We start from the raw sequence: 20,905 nt of genomic DNA on the forward strand, positions 1-20,905 counted from the left end.
AAAGGATTTCAACAATACTTCGCTAATAAGGAGTGTTGACTGACTATTCAGTAATAGACTTGCGTTTGTCCTAACAAATCAGTACTTCAAAAAAGGCAAGTAAAAAAATTATCACAAAACCCACCAGCTTGTAGGACTTTCAGCTGTTTCTTACCATAGTTAACAAGCACACCAATTATGACTGTTATTTTTCAATATTACTGAGAGAGCAAAACAACGGAATCAAAATGTAAATTCACATTGAAGTCAAGTCTAACAAAGCCACCACATCCAAGAGATGGGTAAGAACTTTTCAGTTTGCAAGTGGAGAGAAAAAAATAAAGTAATATCCAAATTACTCCAGTCCCTTTAATTTTCTAAAGATAGAGAATTACAGCATGATCAGGTAGAATTACTTTGAGTACTTTCTAAAACTTGTCCTTCAAAGGCTGTGAACAGATGGAAGAAACTAAGATTACACTATAAAATAAATTACTCAATAATTGCTTCATTTCACTGTCATCAATCCTCCTATTCCCCCAAGATATTTGCTATATGTGATGTATTTCACTGCTGGAAACCAAACCTTGTATATGCAAACCCCTAGAGACAACGTTCATGAGAACCCTCCTACAGTTTTTCTCTACGTTTAAATCACATTTATTAGATTTCTCCCCCTTAATATTTAAGCCATCTATTCCAGAAGCAAAAACGTACAAGTATACACCTATTGCAGAAGATGTGACCATTCCAAGTCACTTCTTTACAAACGCACTCTAGGCCCTCAGACTTCCCATGGGCCTCTTATATAGAGAGCGTGTTAGCCCGACCCCACAAAGAACAGAACAAGACCCCAAGGCCAATGTGTTTCACCAAGTAATTTCTGATACCATATATACTTGTTGTTTCTACTAAAACCACCCATTCCAGAAGCAAAAGTTTGCATCTTGGTAGGCAAGTAAGATAAGTTTCATCAAAACTCTACACAGGCCATTTGATTTAAGCACCATAGGATCTCCACCTGTTACTTCCAACCTCTTTCTTCACAGCAATACCAACCTGAAGAGACAAGGGGCTGTTTCCATCCTGAGCTTTGGTCCAGCAGGCAACAAGCTTTTCCACATTGCCGGCACAGATGTAACAGAGACAGGCCTGCGTCTGCAGAAGGCTGTCCCCCTCGCTCTCCAGCCTGTTACCCAGGAGATCTAAGGAAAACAGGAGCAAAGATGATGCTTGTTAACCACCTCGCAGATCTCCCCATTGCTACTGGCACACAGGAAGCTTTCAACACCTGTTGTGCATCTCCTTAGCACCACGAGAAGAAATATTGCCTCTGGGCTCCATCTGTGAGGACATACTCCAGTGTCCAGCACAGGTCACCTCAGAGGGAGCTCATGTCGTGGCAGCAAGGACTTGCTAAGTGCCTGCAAACCTGAGACACATCAGAGAGGGCAGTCCACCAGCTGACATGACAGAGGACAAGAGGCTGGGGCATCATCACCCTCTCTATCACCTGCTTTTTGTGGATCCTCACCCAGAACAGTGAGCACATGACTGCCAAGGAACTGCGAGCAAAGCTGTCAAAATGCTCAGGGCTTGTGTGTGCTAAAACACATCTGTACAGCTCGACAGACACCGTGGCTGACATCTGAGAGGCACACAAGCATCGGACATGTAACTATTGGCAATAAAACTTCCTTATGGATTGCGCAAACCTGGCCAACTGCCTGCCACACAGCACACGAGAAGGCAGGCATGCTAACTGCTCAGTGCCTGGGAAAGAGCGCATCTTCCCCCAAGTCAAAACACTGTCAGTAAAGAGCGAAGAGCTTTTCTAAAACATTTCCGCCTGTGCCCCATGGAGAAACACTCCAGGAGACTGATCCCTTGGCTGGGACACCTGTCACATCAACTTTGTCAGAACCCATTTTGAAATGGAGACCAGCGGCTGTGCACAGAAGGCGGTGCACAAACACAGCTGCTCAGAGTTTGGGGCCCAGAAAAACAGGGAACATACAAGAAATACAGTACCCCAGAGGTTCCTCTCCTCCTCTGCAATGGTACTGAAGAACTGCATGACCCATCAAAGAAGCTAGTGAGGCATTACAATAATTTACCTGAAGGGAAAAAACAACGGCGAAGTGTAGTTTTTGCAGTAAGTGGGATAAATATCATTCGTCTGTAAAGCATCCTTACCACAAAGGGCTGCAAATTCATCCGGCCTGGCATAAGTGAGCACAGCAGCCAAAGCCTCTCTCCAATTCTGCAGGTCACAAGACTGCACGATCTCCTTCCAGTTCTTTGTTACGACTGCAGTGATGAGCTGGGGCCAACGGAGAGAGACCACAGTTAAGATCTTGGTAGGATTTCCTTTTTTATTTTCTTATTTTTTTTTCTTTTTTTCCCAGTACAGTGTAATTTCTATCTACTGATTGACTTATTCCCACTGCATCTGAGCTGGCTGTGGTAACCTGACCCTTCACTCACGCACACAGGCTGTCTGTCCACAACCCCTGAAAGTGAAATTCCAGTTTCTTCTGTCTCAGACTCCGCCTCCAGTTACTCTGCTTCAGACAAAAGACAGGCTTGGCAGCTGTGCTTGAGTCTAGTGAACAATGCCCTTGTCATGCCAAGAGTTCAAGCTCAGAAACAGCTGAACAAGCACTAAGGGCGCAGTTTGGGCCAGAAAAGAAACACCACCACCTGAACAACAACTACAAGGTCGTAACAACAAGGTTATCGCATACTTGTTAGCACAGGCAGAGATAACTGGTCAGCTCTCCATAAAAACACCTTTCTCTAAAGGATGAACTCAATAAAGCACACATTTCCCACCCGGTATCAAGTTCTCTTTTGTTTAGACCAAATGCAGCAAAGAAGCTGGGGGGAAGAAACCCTGCCGAGTGTTAATACTCGAGATTCTCCTCTTGTCATACTAGAAATGCAAACTTTCCCCATCTCAAACTGGCTCACAGATGGTGACCAACAAAATTCCACCTAGGGGCTGGCTGCAGCTTGTGAGGCTGGGTGCTCTAACTGCCCAAATGACCGTGCTGTGTGGCAGTCAGTCCTGCTCCAGGAAACTACTTCAGCAGCTGCCCGGTTTATAGGCTGCCTCCTGCTACTGCATCAAACACCTTTCTTTGCCAGTGGACTGCTGAAGAGTAACAGGAACTTTCTCCCCTCCTGTAAAAGCAGCCATCCTTGCTAGACACCAACTGTCCTGTGCTCTTCTAAGGCCACTTTTCCCGTCTCATCTTTCTTTTGCTAGTCACGTCAGTACTCACAAAGGAAGATTTAGAAGAGCAGCGTCAGCAGTCCCTAGCATAGCAGAAATCTGACAAGAATCAATAACTGGTTGGCCCTAACACGCTGTCTCCTGCACACAGCAGCAGCGTGCTCAGATTACCTTGTATATACTTAGCTACCTTCTGTGCACGCAGCGAAACAAAGCATCAGCAAAATCTGTTCAGATTGATCCCAGGCATTACTTAAAGCTTTTGGCACTGAGCACAGATCCTGCACAGCACCTGAAAACATGTCAGGAGACTGAAGAGTACACTGTTTAAGATATTTATCAGTGAGAATCTACTAGTGTACGTGCATCTCAGAGATACTGAAAACAAGGTGAAGAACACTGTGATATCCATGCACTGTGCCTCTTCTCTCCTTATCAATCAAATATATTTAAAAAAAATCCTTTTGCTCTGAGACACTGTGGAAAACTGGAATACATATTAGCTTCCCACAGAAACAAACCTGTGAGATAGCAAGAAAACTTATAAGGTGAAAAGGGGGTTGTCAGGGGTCTAGGTGCAGGTTGTTTCTTAGCTGAAAATACATACCCTGGTGATTTTGCTCTGCATCTTCACAAAGTACTTTTCCTGTGTCCTAGAAAGCAACTCTTGTCCGCCTGCGATGGCCAAGATAATGGCATCAGCCATGCGGTTATCGTGCAAGCAGAGATCTACTGCGCTCTCAAAGTTACCAGTCAGCAAAGCTTGGGTAATCAAGCCATCCACATCTGCAAGAGAGCAGTGCCTTTTCAGACCATGGCAGAAGAGTCACCTAGAAATGCAACAGCTGGTGATTCAGTCCAGCTCTACAACACTGCACAACTTTCTCTGCAAAGCAGCCTGTCCCACACAAGTACTTCGAGGGATGCTCCAGGTTCATCTCCAGTCACACTGTGGTCACAGGACGATCAGGTGGGACACTGTCAAGCATCACTTACCTTGCTGCAGAGCAAGATGCTGGTACTTCACAGGCAGCATTTTTCTAAACGACCTCTGAAACAACTCCCCTGCATACATTACTGGAAACAAAGTGAAACCTAGACAGGGTTTGGATGGCTTCTGTGTTACTCAAGATCCCCTGGAAGCTTCTTTACAAACAGCGAGGTTAACACGCTTCATGCCTGACCAGGTGCACGTTCTTTTATGGTAAGTGTAATCCCTCTCAGAGTAGCCACATTACAGCAATGGGGTACATGAGTGCTTTACACTTCCTTCCCTGCACTAAAGCGGTATTTGCAGCGGTCTCGAGACTGCTGTGCAATGAATGGCGTAACAGAGGCCAGTCATGATAATCCTTCATCATCTATGCAGAAATTTCCTTCTCACTGGAACACCAGTAGCAACATTATTATTTATAAACATCAGCACATACAAGGAAATTGTTACCCCCGCCCTTCTCTCTTCTTTTTTTTTTTTTTTTTTTTACCTCCACTGACAGAGATGTTAAATGTCTTCTTTGCAGATCCCAAATCTTCAGTTTCTTGCTTATTGTCTTTCACTCTCTAAGAGAAAGAAAAAGCAAGTTTTTTGAGATTATGTACACACTTGGAATGCATACATGCATCTTTAAACAATATGGCTCTTGCACTAGAAGTTAAGGTAGACCTTCATCTGCCAGTCCCCTAAGAGGTCATTGGTTTTGAAGGAGAGAACATTATTACCTGTCATTTGTTATAAAAGTGCTTCAGCACATGGAATCAACTTCTCCCAGTGCCTGCACCAAGTCAGCTCCTAAGTCAAGACTTCTCACAGTGTGCTTATTAAAAGATCTCTAGTGTATGTAAATGTACCATTACAAAAGCTCTGATCTCTCTGAACAGACCATTTTTTTTTTAAACAAAAGATACCAAGGGGAAAAAAGCAGCGAAACCCCCAGATTTACCACCACTGAAGGCTTACGCATGCGTAAGTATGCCTGCCTGGCGACCACAAAAACCACCAAGCAGACACCTGGATCCTGGGTACTGCTTTGCACAGGTGCACCCTGCCCACACACACACACACACACAACCTCTCAAAGCAAAACAACCACAAAATCAGATATTCTCCTTTCCCTCCTATTCCACCTCCAGTCCCCACCAAGAAGAGCCTCCCATAATGCTGCACAGGTTTCATTTTGCTCCATGCAGAGTTTCAGCTCATCCTCCAAACACCTGCATTAGGCACACACCCCAGTTTAACAAACACATGAACGCGTGCTTCACTTTGAACACGGAAGTTCAGAGTGCTCTACACAGGCTTAAGTACTTTGCTGGATCAGTACAAGATTGCTCAGCAGATGGAAGCTTCTGTAAGGCTCCCCCAGGAATTAAGATGGAGGTCATTATTGGCAAGCTTTGGAATTCAGGGATTTTCAACACCTCTCCTCAATTTATAATACCAAGAACCAAGTCTCTCTCCACCATAAATTGTGCAAAAAATGGTCTCCTCTGGCGTAAGTCAGCGTGCCAGCACATGCAGTGGAAGTTGAAGAGGAAAGGCCTGGTAAGAACTCCCTGCTTACATGCTGATTCGTGAAACAATACTGGAGAGGATGAACAACAGGCACACAGCTGACAGAGCATTAGGAGCAGGGAGGCAAAGCTGCAACAAGCATTATGTTTGGCTCATGAGAGAGGCAGTCTGCAAAATTAATTTGCTGTCGGATGTTGCATGACGCATGGTTGATATCAGTGGAGAGCATGTTGTGGCTGGGCCCATTCACTTCACGTATGTGACAGCACTCCCTCGTGCATCATCCGTGGCTCCAGGCCAACCTCACAAATATTTACCAGCCATGCTGTCAGGCTACGGTTGTGTTTGGCTGGGAAGTTTCTCTTAGGAGAGATTGGTTATGAGGTATCTTGTAAATCACGTATGGTGAAAACCTCGTGCGGTCAGATACATGGGTTCACCGCTACAGACTGACAAACTAACAATCAAGCACGCCAGCTAAAGACAGCTCGATTTTGGTGTCCTTAACACGCTGTTACGTGGAGTTGACAGCTGCGCTGATCCAACACGTGAGCCCTTAACCACCATCCAGGCCCCAAGCACAACTCCACTGGGAAGCTCACGCAACGCTGCAAATCAACATTGCTGGGCTAACAGCTCAAATTCTACCCTACGAGGGAGACTGATATTTTCAGTGCTATTAACCTCATGCAACACAGGTTGGGTCCTTAGTTCAAATCACGGACCTGTACGTGAAAACAGCGCTGTTCAGACAGGCAGAAGCGAACAAAAGCTGCAGGAAGCACTGGTGTGGAGCACAAAATGCCCACAATAAACCTGGCCGAACTGTTGCAACAGAGTTAAGAGAGCTAACTACTGAAGACCGATACTCCCTGTTCAGGTGCAAATGGGCTGGCACCCAGTGGAAGAAACTAGTATTTCCCCTTTCCGCCAATACCACAGCTACATCTCTGCAAAGGGCTCTGTCTAGAAGCAGAGCAGTAATAAGTTGACTGCTCAGTAACTTATCAACCAGAGGGAAAGGAGAAAGCAGTGATAAAAGACAAAAAAATGAGGAATGCATGAGAGTTGTGGCAGCAGATCATTTAGTATGTGTTAGCTGAACGTCAGAGTGAAAATTATGGCAGATGATGGTCCTTGGGTCTGGTGCTGACTGGACTGTTAGGTAATGAACACATTCTTCACTGTGACCAAAACCTGTCTGCGTGATGCCTGCGACTGATGAGAAAAACCCGTGGAGCTTAACAAGAGCCCACATTGTACTCATTCTCAATAACTTCTTGTATTTCCAGAAACCCTCAGCAGCAGGAAAAAGCAACAAGATGAAATGCTCTTAATAGTGGTGAAGTAAATATACAGTAGGCCAACAGGGTTAGTCTAGAGGACAACAGATACCTCTCCCAAGAACAGCTCCTCTGCAGCCTGGCCTTCATCCCTCTCGTTCGGTACAGATGCATCAGATTCTGCGGGAGCCTTCAGCAGAGAGAAGATGCCATAAAATAAAAAGAGCCAGCAGAAGAGAAAGAAATACTCTGCACTGCAGAGAACAGCCACCTTCCAACCGATAGTCAGAGCCAGTCTGCAAAGCAGTGAAATGCATTGGCAGTACATATGCAAATACGACAAACGTGGTAGAGGCCTCAATTTCCTTGCTCTTCACTACTGCACAGTATCTTTCAATCTTAAACACCTGAAAATGTGCAGCAAATCTTTTTTCCCCATTAGGCCGCTACAGATGATATCCAGGATGCATAGGGCACAAGAACAACACTCCCCACGGTGGACTCAGGCTGTTACTACAGGCAGTGCCTGCATGATGAGAATCTGTCAGGCAGGGCAGTGTTACAGAACCAACTCTTGGTCCTGTTTTGTTTTTTGTTAAGCCCGGGGAAGGTGCTGTTCTTGACACCAGCTGCCAAGCAGCAAGGCTCTGTCCTACCTCATGGACAGCAAAGTGCAATGGTGGGTGGGACGTGGGCAGCAAAAGGAAAGTACGGGGACATCCTTGAGACCTTTCACCAAAACCCGTGACTGACAGCCCATTGTTAGAAAACGGGAGGAGGTTTGAGCAGAGAAAAGCAGTCCTGTATTCTACACAGGTACCTTCATCCTACTTAATGTAGGAAATTGTCCTGTGCTGACTTATTTCTGACTGACTCACTCTGTCTGGGACAGTTACCAAGCAGAAAGGAAAGTTATTCTTACTTTGCACATTACGATGGCATTATAAAACTACATGAAGAGTTGAACACATACGTCTTTGCTTACCTCTCCCAATTCACCGTCTGCATGACCCCCTTTATTCAGAGCTGACGTAATCTAAAAAGAACAACCAAGATTTATTAAGTAAGAGCCCGTTTATTTTAGGGACAGACTTCTCACCAAACTCGTCAACTGTACAACTGGCAAACGTAGCTACTTTGCTGCTTGCACAACAGTTAACATGAAGCTAGAGCCATTTCCTTTCCCAGCCTGGTGATGGATTTACTGCTAAGCCCTGTGTACCCCAAGCTCTGGTGGAAACAACAACTTCTCTATGCCTTTAAAGGTTTAATTGTTAACTCGAGGGCCTCAAACCTCACTAGAGCTGCTGGAAACCACAGTAATAAAAATATTATCGGAGCATACAAGAAAAAACCCTCTGTCTGCACTGATTAGGGAAAACGAAACGGTGACAACCTTGCTGGAACAGGGAACTGGCCAGGAAGCTGTGGTTTCAAGCACAGCAGGCATATGGCCTCGGGGTAGAACTTTCTAAGGTACAGAGGAGTTAAATCCCCAGCTTTTACTGCTTTTAAAGGCAAATCAAGACTCCAGATTCGTTTTGGGGCCCTCAAAATGCCAATTTCATGTACAGAGTTTAAAACACACACAAAAAAAAACACATTAGTTGGGCATCTAGAAGCCTGGATTTAGTAATGCTGCTAATAATCATCTATTGCCTTGAATTTAGCAAGTTGTATTTTACCCCCATAGGCTGGTTTTCACACACAAAAAAGCTCAAATAGCTAGGGATAATTTTCTGTTTTTTAATCATTAGTATACAACAGAAAGGAGAAAACCAGGACTTGACTCACATATAACAATCCCAGCTTTTCAAAATACTAAAGTACAACACCAGTTCTTACTAACTGATTCCAAGAAGCTGAAGTCACTGGCTTTATTTTATTTTTTTAAGCTTTTCCCACTCTATCAGTAAGATGAAAAGCAAGTTGTGATTCAGGAAAATGATGGGCTAAGTCCAGCATCTCAGGCCACTCAATTCAGTCGCGTCCAGCTCTTCCCCATGGGCAGTGCCCATCAACCCAAGAGCAACAGTGGCAGTGGACTCCAGTCTGCCCCCACGGTACCACCGCCACTCCATCTGCAGAAGCAGGACCAAGTTGCACCTGAGTATTTTAACTGCAAGCTGCTTTCAGAAGACAGGATTTGTCTTGTGCTTGTCTTTGAGTCACACTACAAAAATCTAGACGCTGAGGACAAACTGTTACAGACAATGTAATGTTTTTGCTAATCATAATGAGTTTGGCCTGGAAGCCATTTAATTCATAAACATGATGCCATGTTCACAGAGCCACTCTTTCAAAACAAACATTAGATTGATACAACGGAACTGAGTCACACACTCAAATATCCATTGAATCAGAACTGATAAAGCATTAGACAGTTCCTGGGTACAGCACTGCCAGCAGCTAGGAGCCAAAATGCACAGCAAGTATCCCCGTGTACCACTAAGATAACAATGTTCTTCCATCTTGGAAGAAAACTCCACCCCTAAGAAGTACAAATTCCTTCCTGTAACCCAGTCTGCCTTTCCAAATGTAGTCACGTGTGATCTTTGTTTTCTTTTTTCCTAAAACCAAAAGTCATCCCCCATAAAAAGGGACTATCCTGGATTAGCAAAGTAGTTAATGAAACACTGAAGAGTGCTTGCATGTTCTTTGACCAGAAAGCCTAAAACCAGAGAAGATTCAGTGATACTACAAAATCAAGATGTCATGTATCAACAAAGTCACACGAACTGTAACAACAGATATCAAAGCTTTGGATGGGTGAAAATTTCCCATCAGCAAGGGACACTCAGATGTAAACAGGCCTCTGAAGTATGTCGGGTGCTTTGAAATTCTTATTGTACAACCATATTGCAAGATGACATAGCTAATAAAACCCAGAGGAAACCGCAAGCGCTGTAAAAATATCAGAATTACTCAAGGTTTCTAGTACCTCTGGAACAAAGGAATTCCTCAAATAACACAAATATTCAAGTCAGCCTTGTTTACACAGAGAATCCAGCACCACTGGTCTTACAGCTATTAGGAAAGCTGCAGTGCTGACAAATACTGTCTGATGAGAAACACACTGAAAATAGCGTGGTATAAAAAAGTTTCACGTATGGAACAGCTTGTGGATTACCGGCAGTGGCTCTTGCAGTCCCACACGTAAATGATTACATCAATTGTACTTGGCAGATACAGCCATCAGCAGCAAAGCATTTAACACAAGCACAACTTCCAGGCACATTTACCTTATTCCTCAGATCATCCTTCCTGTATCCCAACAGCTCAAGATATTTAGCACGTGAATCTTCTTCAAAATTCACCTTAAATAAAAGTTACAAAGAGTATATTTCAATTCATCATTTCCACACCCTCACCCAGCTGGCTTTTCACTTGACTGGAACAGTGACTGTGAATACTAAGAGAGGGAAAAAAACCAAAAAAACACGACAAAGGTTTCAGTGAGCTGGACAGCTGAGCAGGTAAGCACGGCTTCAATCTGGTTAATGGAGGTTAACTGTCTGCAAATCTGCTTCACCCAGGAACTTCTAAATATTCACAGCAACCAGTGAAAAGCAGGCACAAAGATGTAGTGAGAGGGGATGACTAAAACACAGAACACCTTTCGCAAGCCGTGACTTCTCCTATGGTGTCCCAAGGGCCCTGACCCTGGGACCCTCATTCTTCTGTTGAGCCACCCCTACCAACAGGGCTTAACGAGCACCATTCCCCCAGTCTGCACTTTCTGTTCCTATCTCCTCTCTGCTAGGACACTGTAACATGCAGAATAAACCATTTCTGCACTGGCTTTCCAGGTCCATGGGGAACTCCTGGACTGCTGTCATTGTTACCTTTAAGAAAGCCCACACATTCTTCTCAAAGTCAGCCTGGGCCATGTCAATTTTCTTCTGGCAGTAGCTGATGAAGCCTTCGGACTGCACAGCCTCCTGCAGCTGGTTGGAGCGCACCAGGAACTCCTTCTCTGTAACAACCTGGCTCACGTAGACGTAGTGACGCTGCTGCTGCTGATCGATGCCTGGCTGCTGCTGAGGCTTGGCGTTCTCAAATGTAACCAACTTGCCTCCAAACTGGAATTGAGGACACATGTGAAAATACAAGTATATGCAAACAAACTATGCACACGCACATACATCTGCATGCTTTTGTTTAATGCATATATGCTTATCATTCAATGGACAAACGTTCCTGGCATCAGCTCATGGTGTTCTTCCACCAGCACATGATGCTATGCAATGAAGAAGCTTGCTGGTAAGCGTGTGCACATTCAAGTGGGCTTATAAACACAACTATTCCTATGCCTTTTTTCCCCCTCAGGCTGAGGACCTGGTCTAGGAACTCCTGAGAAATCTGTCTGCACAGTGGCCAGCATAAACAGTTACTCTCATGTTACTGCAACATTGTACTGGTTACTGTTGGGATACAGTTCATTCTCTTCATAGCCACCCATATGATGCTATGTTTTGGCTTTTTTGTGCCCAAAACAGCGTTGATAATGCATCCACGTTTTAGTTGTCGCTGGACAGTGCTTACACAGCATCGAGGTCTTTTGTTTCTTAGGCTGCCCTGCCAGCGAGGAGGCTGGGGGTGCAGAAGGAGCTGGCAGGGGACACAGCTGACCCAGACTGCCCAAAGGGATATCCCGTAACATATGGTGTCATGCTCAGCAATAAAAGCTGGGGTAAAGGAAGAGGAAATGGTGGTAGGAACAGGAACATTCCAAGTTATGGCATTTCCCAAAAAAAGAAAATCTTCTTGCCCATCCCATTTGCAGGGCAACCAGTGAGCAGCTACATGAAGCCTGGCTGCCTACTGGGGTAAACGTAGAACACGCTAAAGGATCCTATGCATCATTAAATACATGCTCGAGCATGATGCGTACCCTGCTTGTGGCAGCTAGTTTACGGTTTGAAAGTCTACTGAGAGATTGGCAGTGAACGGCCTCATCATATGGAAAGAAATCCAAAGGGGAAAAAAAGTGGAAGGGGCTTATGTTATTTCAGTTTACAGCTCCAAGCTGATTTAGACATGGGTGAGATAATGAATAAGCAGACACACACTGCTGAAAATCGGGTAGTATTTTGGAAATACATTTCATGTATTCAATACAGAAATCCATTTCAAGTGGACTGCTTAAAATCTGCAGGAGCTCTCTTGGGAAATGGCCTCTGAGTCACAAAAACAAGCCCTTAGTGGAGCTGAAGAGCAGGTGACTCTGCTCTTATGAAAAGCAGGGCCTCGCCAGGCCAGCAACCGCAGAGGAGCCTTGGCCTGCGTGCTGCTACAGAGACTCCAGCTACCTCCATTAGGGCTGAGTTATTTTTCTCTGCAACGAGACACAATACCTTCAAGCTGCACTGAAGACTCAGCTACTTGCCCAACTTATTGCCCCCACCCCCCAAATACACATTTTTTTTTGATTCTAAGCAAACACCACGGAAATAAAAGCAAAGCCTTAGTTCCCAAAACAGAAAAAAACAAGCGCCTGGTGGGAACACAGGGCTTCCCAGTTGCTTTTTCCCAAGCATTTTTTTGTCATGTTTTTGCTGGCTTGCTGTCCCAAGCGCTCACTCCAGATGTTCCCACAAGCACCTCAGCCACCACAGCACTCTGGGCAAGTTCTCACAAGGTGGAGCATGATGACCAATTCCCCTCTTCCAGACGTACTTTGCAGGTGCTACCGCTGTCTCGCTCCCTGCCCGGCCAGCTTTGGCCCCTGCTTACCGAGAACGATGCTCCCACGGGTCGCCGGATCCATTTGGGTGGTTTCTTTAGGGGCAGAACGACGCTCTGTGGGGCAGTCTGCTGGGGAAGCTGCAGGGGCGGGAGGGGCTGTCCTGTACCAAATGGATCCAGGTTCCCAAACGAGGACGAAAGCTTTGACAAAAATAAAAAAAGGGGGGGTAAAATTCTGAGACGCCATCTCCAATAAGCCAAACAGCATCATTTTTTTGCACTGGATTAGTCCTCCTGCAAACACAGGGTTGCAACACCCCCTGAAGGTTTCCCCGAGCCCATGCTTTTTCCTCTTCCCATCCACTTTCTCAGCTGCGTGCTTCTCAATACCTGGTCCACTTGCTTCTGCCTCAACCCGTCCGTGCTGCCTCCCATAATGGAGTAAACGCTGATCCGCCCGTCGAACGAAGCGGCAGACAGGACGGCAGGGTTTCTGGGACACCACTGGATGTCAAAGCACCACTGCGTGTTGGTTGGCAACTCATACAGCACCTGGGCAACAAAACCAAAGTCCTACATATCAGAGCTTTTAGGAAACACCATGAGCAGCAACAGCATCTTTCTGGCTGCCCTGAGAACAAGCTGCTCTTCTTGCTCCCCAGCAGCCTCCACATTACCCGTACACACTGACAGTGGGCAGGATGTGACGATCAGAGGAGATTACCACACACCGCTGCTTTATTTCCTCCTCCCATTAAATTTTCTGTTTAATTCACACACGACCAGCTAGGCAGGCTGCATATGCCTGTGCTGTGTGTGCAGCTACTGACTTTTGGGGGATAACTGGGAAAGTTAAAACCTGCACTCTGAGTAGACGGTCTCTCCTGCCCTGGAACAGAAAAGCCTACTGCTACAGGAGGCATTTAACCACAAATTAAGAAATTGTTTTTCGCCTAACAATTTTTTGCTGAAGAAACAAAATGGTAGCTGCCTTGCTGTCTCCTAGGAAACACTTTTACTTTAAATAAAAACATGTGGTATGAATCATCCAAATGTAAAGCCTTCTTAGCAGCACAGCATCCAGCTTAGATCACACATTTACCACCCCCACTTTTTGTCTTACTCAGCTTTTGTACTTCACCCATGTCTGAATTTTGGAAACACGTATCTCCCTGTCCGCCAGGATTGTCTTGCCTACACTGCAGGCAAGAAGCCCTCCAACAGTGTCACGGTCTGGGGGCAAACACTCACGTGGTCTGTAAAGAGGATCCACTCAGTTTAGTGATGTCCATATCTATCCCTTGTGAGACAGATAAATTTTCTGGACTACTAAATACTGCAGAAAAGCAGTAGGGACCCACGTGTAAGATTAGCTACACCAGGAAGCAGTCTTGCAGCACCAAAACAAGCTCAGGAGGTGCATGTATCAACCACAAGTAAACATGGAGAAACACCCCACAGCAGCATAATTCCTAGGACTGCGAACAAAGATCCATCCCCGGCTCCTTCCCCTTCTCAAACAGTGAAAATGCAGGGAAGCACATACTGCGAGAATGGGTAAAACAGCATGAGAAAAATCAATGGCTTTTAAAAATGCTCCTTTACACATGCCACTGTGCAATCTCCAAAGAGACTGAAACTTTAGTAAGTTGTGTGAATACAATACCTCGCCCGTGTTAGGGTTGGAGCACAGAATTTTAGCATCCTTCCCACAGCTAAGCAGCAGCTCTGAATCTGCCATACTCCAAGCAATGGCCAAGATACCCCTGTGTGAAAAGTCACAACCAAGTAACAGATTAATATAAATGAAAAATGGTAACACAGAGCATGTGTTTAAGTGAGTTGGTACTGTATCTGAGCATTCCACCTCAAAATGCCCTCCCCCCTCCTCCCTGTTATAAGAAGCTGTTAAATGTTATCAGCATTTGATATATCGAAATAGATGCTATTTTCTGCATGAGTAGCTCTAAAGGTCCAGCCACCATATATGAAAATTGAATTCAACACTCTCTGTAGGAGAATGTCGATACCAGTGTACCAGAAGGGTGTGTTTGCCTTTACAGCGTGTGCAAACCTGTAGTTTTTTTTTTTTTTTTTTTTAAAGCAAGCTTCTGCTACTTCTTTGAACTCCAGCTCCCTCTTGTACAGCATAAAACAAATCAGGAATCATTTTTTTTCAGGAGGAAGGCGTTTTTAATGTGAGGCCTGGTCCCTTCCAATCCGCAGGCCCCGTAAACGGAAGCCTTTCCGGCTTTTCTCATACCTTGTGTGGCTTTCCAAAACACGCAGTGGCGAGGAGGCAAATCTAAGGTCCCACATCTGAATCACGGGCAACCTGTCGTCCTCCGAGGCCAGGACCATCTGGGTAGCAACATCGGGGTGCCATGCCAGGCCAGAGCAGTGCATCTGAAGGATAACATTGTGCCACAGCACAGGGTAACTAAACAGCGCTAGAGAACAGAAGACAACCAGCCTAAACAGGTCTAAGCATGAGGAAAACAGGGTTTTCAGGTAAGTGCCAATTTGTGGCTGTATTTCCGGGCATTGTTTCTGACTGCACTCAACGTGGGATGCTCTCCTTGTTTCCATTAGCAAGGAGAGCTGCAGTTAGCTCCCCAAGGCTCTCTCAAGCAGGTGACTTCATACTGTCTCGTTCAAATCCTATGTTTTAATCTAAGAACATTGTAAAAGCATCCATACAGAGCTTTTTTGCTAACTTTAACTTCCATTGATATTTTAACAAAAGCCATCACTAGACAGAGATTATCATTGTGGGAACATCCCATCACAACCCACAATCACACGATGAAGCCAGCCTATTGTGCTGCTATTATGTCAGGGACCAGATATGTAAAACATGGAGTTAGGAAGCTTACCAGAATCAGAGCACAGTGACCAAGCAGCTATTTCAGGAGCGCACATGTCAATATCATTATGAGCTCTTGGTGATTCTTCAAGGTTTTTACCTTACCCAATTACAAACATGCAGAATTATACATGGAGTTCATCCTCCACAAGCTCAACAGGCTCTCTTCTGTATTTACAGCATGGCAGGGGCAGGCATGGTGATTTTGAGCATAGGGAGGCAGCATCCTCTGTAACCTACTCATGGCTGACAACCCCTCTGTGGTGCTCTCCATCACCAAGATCTGCCCTTGCCAAGCTCTAATGGTGAAGGGCAAGCCCTCTGCACGTACACAGCCTTCTAAGAGCACTGCCTGACGTTCATCGTGTTGTAAAGAACTGGAGCGAGCACCACGATCTCTGTGTCATGTATAGAAGGAGCGCCCCGTGCCAAGAGACACCCTGTAGCTCCCCGCACATCTCCTCACGCGAGCTAACTCACCCGGTTGTTGTGGTCACTGACTTTGATGATGGGTTCGTTCTTCCTGAGATCCCACACGGTGGCTCGGCCACTGGGGCTGGCAGATGCCAGGATGTGCTGGACTTGCCTGTTCCAGGCGATACAGCTGATGTCCTCGAGAGGCTGCCGGGCACACAGAACAGCCTGTCACACCCTTAACAAAGCAAGGCCTCAAAAGGCTTTCTTTTTGGGCCCCACTATATAACATGTTTGCAAGGAGATTCACCACAGGTACTGCGAGTATTCTGCTTTCCTACATACACCTGCTGCAGGGTAGAGCCCCTGAAAAAACTGTCAATGTAGAAAATCCTACACTGAGATCCTTAACAAAAGCAAGGTTCCCAAAATATCCACGTGATAATGAAGTACCCATCGCAAACAAAGTATCCACACTAACAGTTTTAAACTAGAAATCTTTAAACTCCAGATTTCTGCTCATTCTATTTCCTCACTTCATTGCCTCCAACTTACCACGCAGTAGTAGTACACTGATTTTCCAGTAACTACAAAGTTCTTGCATAATTTCCTAACAAGAGCTGCATAAAGTACATGCTTTTAAACAACTTCCTCTCATTCTTCCAGCTCCTTCACAAGACAAAGGACAAAAAGCTATTTTCTTCCCCAGAGATCTTTGAAGAGAGGCTAAATGCCGTCACCCAAACGCTCCTTGAAACACAGAAATGTAACTGCCAACCCTACTGCCTCATCTTCTCCCTTTTCAGCAGCTGCTTCTAGTCTTACTTGTGTTTTCCCTCAGTCTCTGCCTTTGTGGTCTTCAGATACAAACATGCAGTGAAACACACAAAGGCAGACTAGATGAGATTCATCCTGTGTGCAGTGGCTATGGATATTTAAAAAATGGTGTAACCAGAGAGACTCTGCTTGTTAGTACTTACTACTTGATAAAACGCAACATTATTCTAAGACTAGAAGGGGTACTTTTAAAAATATAATTTATTTAAAATTGTGCCACATGAAGACATCAAGCAATGCTTGTGCAGCCAGTGAGAACTGCAGTTCTGGAGTGGTCTGCACATCCCACGTTGCTGCAGGGGAATGACAGCAGCTTGCTCCTTGCAGGGGCTGCACATGATGGTACTGACCGACACAGCACTCGAGCTGTGCTCCCAGAAAGGCAGCAGTGGTTGGTCACCCTTGTATGAAGCCGGGCAAAAAATCTCCGTTAGCCATAATGGAAGCCAAAACACGGTGCTGTCATAACTGACGTGCTACCGTACACGTTCACTGACAGCTACTTCAGCTGCAGCTATAGAGCTCTCCTGAAGGGACACGGGCTCCTGCCATAACAGAGGCACATCACACGAACAAAAATACCTGCTTTTCAAACCCCACAGACTAATAAAAGCCCATTGCAAGCACCAAAAGCCCAGTTTTCTTGACCTTTCAGGAAGCCACTGGGGAACAATATGCGGTAAAGCAACATATTTTTACTTACATTAATAGGAAACAACTGTTGTACAAGGACTCTAACAATCAGCGACAGAAACACAGTTCATCACTAACTACAATTAATTGCTTTCTATCATATGTCTCTTTTTTCCGTATAGCTTCTAAAGTTGATTTTAATGAGCTCGCAACATAAATGACATTCATGCTTTTCATTAATTTACAGTATTTAAGAAATACCGATCTAGTACCTGCGTCTTCACTCCTGGAGTCATCGGCGTGGCAAAATTATTCAAGTCCCAGATATAGATTTCAGACTCATTAGCACCAGAGGCCACCAGATTAGTCTGTAAGACACATTAACAGACGCTAATAGTATTTCCAGCATCAGCTTTCAGAGTCTTAGCTGCTGGGAAGCATCAGATGGATAAGACGGTGCCAATTTCTCATACGAGCTCAGGATATAGCCTTTGGTTCACAAAGAGCAGCTTAAGGAAAATAAAAGCAATGTTTGAGATTGCAGATAGCGCTGAGTTAATTAAAAAACATACACGGAGACAGACTGGCATGCCAACAGCCAAATTTCTGTTTTCCTGATCGCTCCCCCCCATGGCAATCGCCCATGAGGAGGCTGCACAGCGGCCAGAAGAGCGGTGCCATTTGCAGGACGGGGCAGACAGGGAGGCAGTGCTGCAGCTCTCACTGCTGCAGCCAGGATGCGACAGTCTGGGTGGGAAGGCGCGAGCAGGAGCCGCTGGATGCCCTTTGATCGCATCCCACGTCTGCTGACCAGCAAGTCCCGTCTTCATGAGGGACAGGAGAGGAGAGGAAACCATTCGAGAAGACACAATGAACAAAGGATGGCCTTGCTGAAAGCAAGTGTCCAGGGACAAAAGTGCTATTTAGGAAAGGAAATCGACTCAATTCCCTCGCAGCTGGAGGGGGCTGAAGAAAAACCAAGCCACTGTATCTACAAGGAACTAAACTCTCATTAACGATGGAGCAAGCTTGCCGATTTCGAGAGCTGTTCTGCCTCAAGAGACCATGTCACAGTGTGTTTGTTCTGCCTCCCTTTTCCAGGGAGGAGATTTAGAGATGTTGATGCCATCTCCCAAAAGGGGACACCTTAAATTGAATGTCACCAGAACAAAAGCGTGACAGCCCAGAAAAACGTCACAAGGACAAAATCAGCACATCCTATGGGAACTGAAAGGGGAGACTGGTTAAAACAGCACAGAAAACCACCTCTATTTTACACTGAGGCTGAGCTAAAAACTCCTGCAACATTGACAACATCAAATTATGAGGGGAAGGAATCAACTGGACACCTACAAGTCTTCATTCCCTCTCCCGAGATGCCAGAAACAGGACAGATTTTTACTAATGAAGATGCGAAGAGCAGGTTTAGGTCGACCTTCTCAAGGGCTGATAAAGGTACAGATACGTATAAGGTAATAACTTGTTCAGACATGCCACTCATCCATGTCTGTACATGTCAAACAGCAGAAAACCTACCTGGAACATGTTGACGTCAAGTGCTCTCACGGGTCCCGTGTGCTTGTCTTTCTGGGCAATGATGACTTCGGTGTCTCCAGCTATGATTTTGGCTGGGTCATACAGAATGACATTCCCGTTCTCGCCCCCAGCGATCAGGACTCCGGAGACTCGCTCGCCTGCGGTCATGCTGTGCGGCCCCCAGATCAGCTTGTGGTACCTGCAAGACAGACACCCACAGGCTACAACCATCCACCGTCAGCTCAACGTAGCCCATTTTTACTCTGCAGGCAAACCTCTGCTACATGTGGCCAACTGTTCGTGCAAGGGAGAGAAAATTGGTGGAGCTATTAAAAGATTGCAAATCCTTTTCCTTGTAGGTGCTCCTGGAAGGGCAAACTTTCATCTGTTGTGCTGGGTGCGCAGTGAGTGGCTCGCTCACAACAGACACGTGTCACTTGGACTGCAATCGAGTTTCCAGGCTGAACTGCAAGAACTAAATATACTTCCGGAGATGTTTTCAAACCATTGTGTCCATCCACAAAAAAGAAGAAATTACTTCAGCTCCAACTTGTTAAAAAATCAAGACAGCATTCCTATGTATTCAGCCATGCAAAGCATGATATTCTTCCGCATGAAGCGCCACACTGTCACACGGCAGGTGTTACACGAGCAGAATGCAAACCCACACGCTCTGGAAGGTGGTGACGAGTTGCTTGAGCCTTCACTGTGTTACTGCTGAACTCTTGGCTTTCTCTGGATTACCTGTGACTGATTTCTTCACAGCACATCAAGCTCGGCATATTAAAATATATACTGGGGAAGGCCAGACAAAGAGCATATGCTGGCTGCCGAATACTGTAAGCACCAAGTGCTCAGCAGCTCAGTGTCAGTGGTCACTGTCCCGCTACAGCATCCAGATTACAGTAATGGTGCGCTCATCCACACCACAAACCAAAATGGCCATCTCTCTGGGTACACTGATTTTTGTAGTTCCGCATGTAACTACAAAAGGGGTGAGTAACAGGCTATCAGGGCACTAGCATTACACCACCAGCAAGATTCAACATGTAAATAACCTAAAAGAAAGCAGAAAAGGATGAAGAACAAAACCCAGAGTTAACTGCGCCAGTACTTTCCTCTTGCCCTTTGCTCTTTCCAAGATAAAGAGTGGTTCTACAGAAGCAGCGTCACATTTTCCACAGGAGGACAGTTAACAAAACTTCTTGCTGAATTCATCTTTTCTGGATTTGTTCGCCCAGCCGTTTTCATTTGCTGTACACCAAAATATAACCTGACATATACTTTATAAGCTAAGGTATGGGTTGTGGTCTTAAAAAAAAAAAAAAAAAAGACAACAAAAACCTCCTTTGCAATGTTGCAATGCGTCTTCTGGGGGCAAAGTCAAACACTTGTGCTGTTCACAAAGAGAAGCACTTCTAAAGGAGCTCTACATCCTCCTGGCCATAGCAGGTGGGTTCTGAAAGTCAGTAAAGCAAACGCCACTTGGCAAGCTTTGACTAATCTCAGTCACATTTAAAGCAAGGGAGAAAAAATCCCAGGGGCTCAATGTCATCACTCTGCCCTCAGTACATCAGCAAGGAGCATCAGCACCAGCTCTCCCACAGCTCAGGCGTAAGGCAGTCCGGGCCTGTGCTGGCTGTTCCTTCCCCAGCCCTGCGTATCAGAAGAGAAACAACTGCAGGGCAGGGATTGTGAGCCACAGCAGCAGCCAGGGAAAGTGTTGCTGCAGGACTGACAGCGGCCCTACGCCTCATGCTTCCTCCTGCAAAAGCCACTGTAACTGTTACTTATCCGAATCTGGAGAACATCCTGAAACAGGGCCACAACCTTACTGTGCGCAAATGCAGCAAAGACCTCATTTCAATCCCTCCTCATCTACTAAAAGGCAAGACCTAACTTCTAAGGCCCCAAGAAAC

The 20,905-nt window shown here is 45.5% G+C and overlaps 1 protein-coding gene across 17 annotated transcripts in view; it reads right to left on the reverse strand.

Moving 5' to 3' along the window:
- The window catches only part of SEC31A (SEC31 homolog A, COPII coat complex component), a 39,948-nt gene that overhangs the window by 17,460 nt on the left and 1,583 nt on the right, over nt 1-20,905 (reverse strand). For 12 of the 17 annotated variants that reach the window (XM_080591944.1, XM_080591948.1, XM_080591946.1 and 9 more), the window contains exons 5-19: nt 18,987-19,185; nt 17,723-17,818; nt 16,047-16,187; nt 14,964-15,106; nt 14,367-14,466; nt 13,091-13,252; nt 12,749-12,901; nt 10,858-11,094; nt 10,255-10,329; nt 7,998-8,048; nt 7,125-7,202; nt 4,702-4,777; nt 3,825-4,003; nt 2,176-2,302; nt 1,039-1,184 (exon numbers count right to left, since the gene is read on the reverse strand). In XM_080591944.1, coding sequence (XP_080448070.1) covers nt 1,039-1,184; nt 2,176-2,302; nt 3,825-4,003; nt 4,702-4,777; nt 7,125-7,202; nt 7,998-8,048; nt 10,255-10,329; nt 10,858-11,094; nt 12,749-12,901; nt 13,091-13,252; nt 14,367-14,466; nt 14,964-15,106; nt 16,047-16,187; nt 17,723-17,818; nt 18,987-19,185 — 1,963 coding nt within the window. The remainder of the gene's footprint in view (nt 1-1,038; nt 1,185-2,175; nt 2,303-3,824; nt 4,004-4,701; nt 4,778-7,124; nt 7,203-7,997; nt 8,049-10,254; nt 10,330-10,857; nt 11,095-12,748; nt 12,902-13,090; nt 13,253-14,366; nt 14,467-14,963; nt 15,107-16,046; nt 16,188-17,722; nt 17,819-18,986; nt 19,186-20,905) is intronic. The other 5 variants (XM_080591949.1, XM_080591943.1, XM_080591940.1 and 2 more) reach the window with 1 other exon arrangement.

Source organism: Anser brachyrhynchus, assembly GCF_964034855.1.
Source record: "Anser brachyrhynchus genome assembly, chromosome: 4".
In the NCBI taxonomy this organism is placed as follows: Eukaryota; Metazoa; Chordata; class Aves; order Anseriformes; family Anatidae; genus Anser; species Anser brachyrhynchus.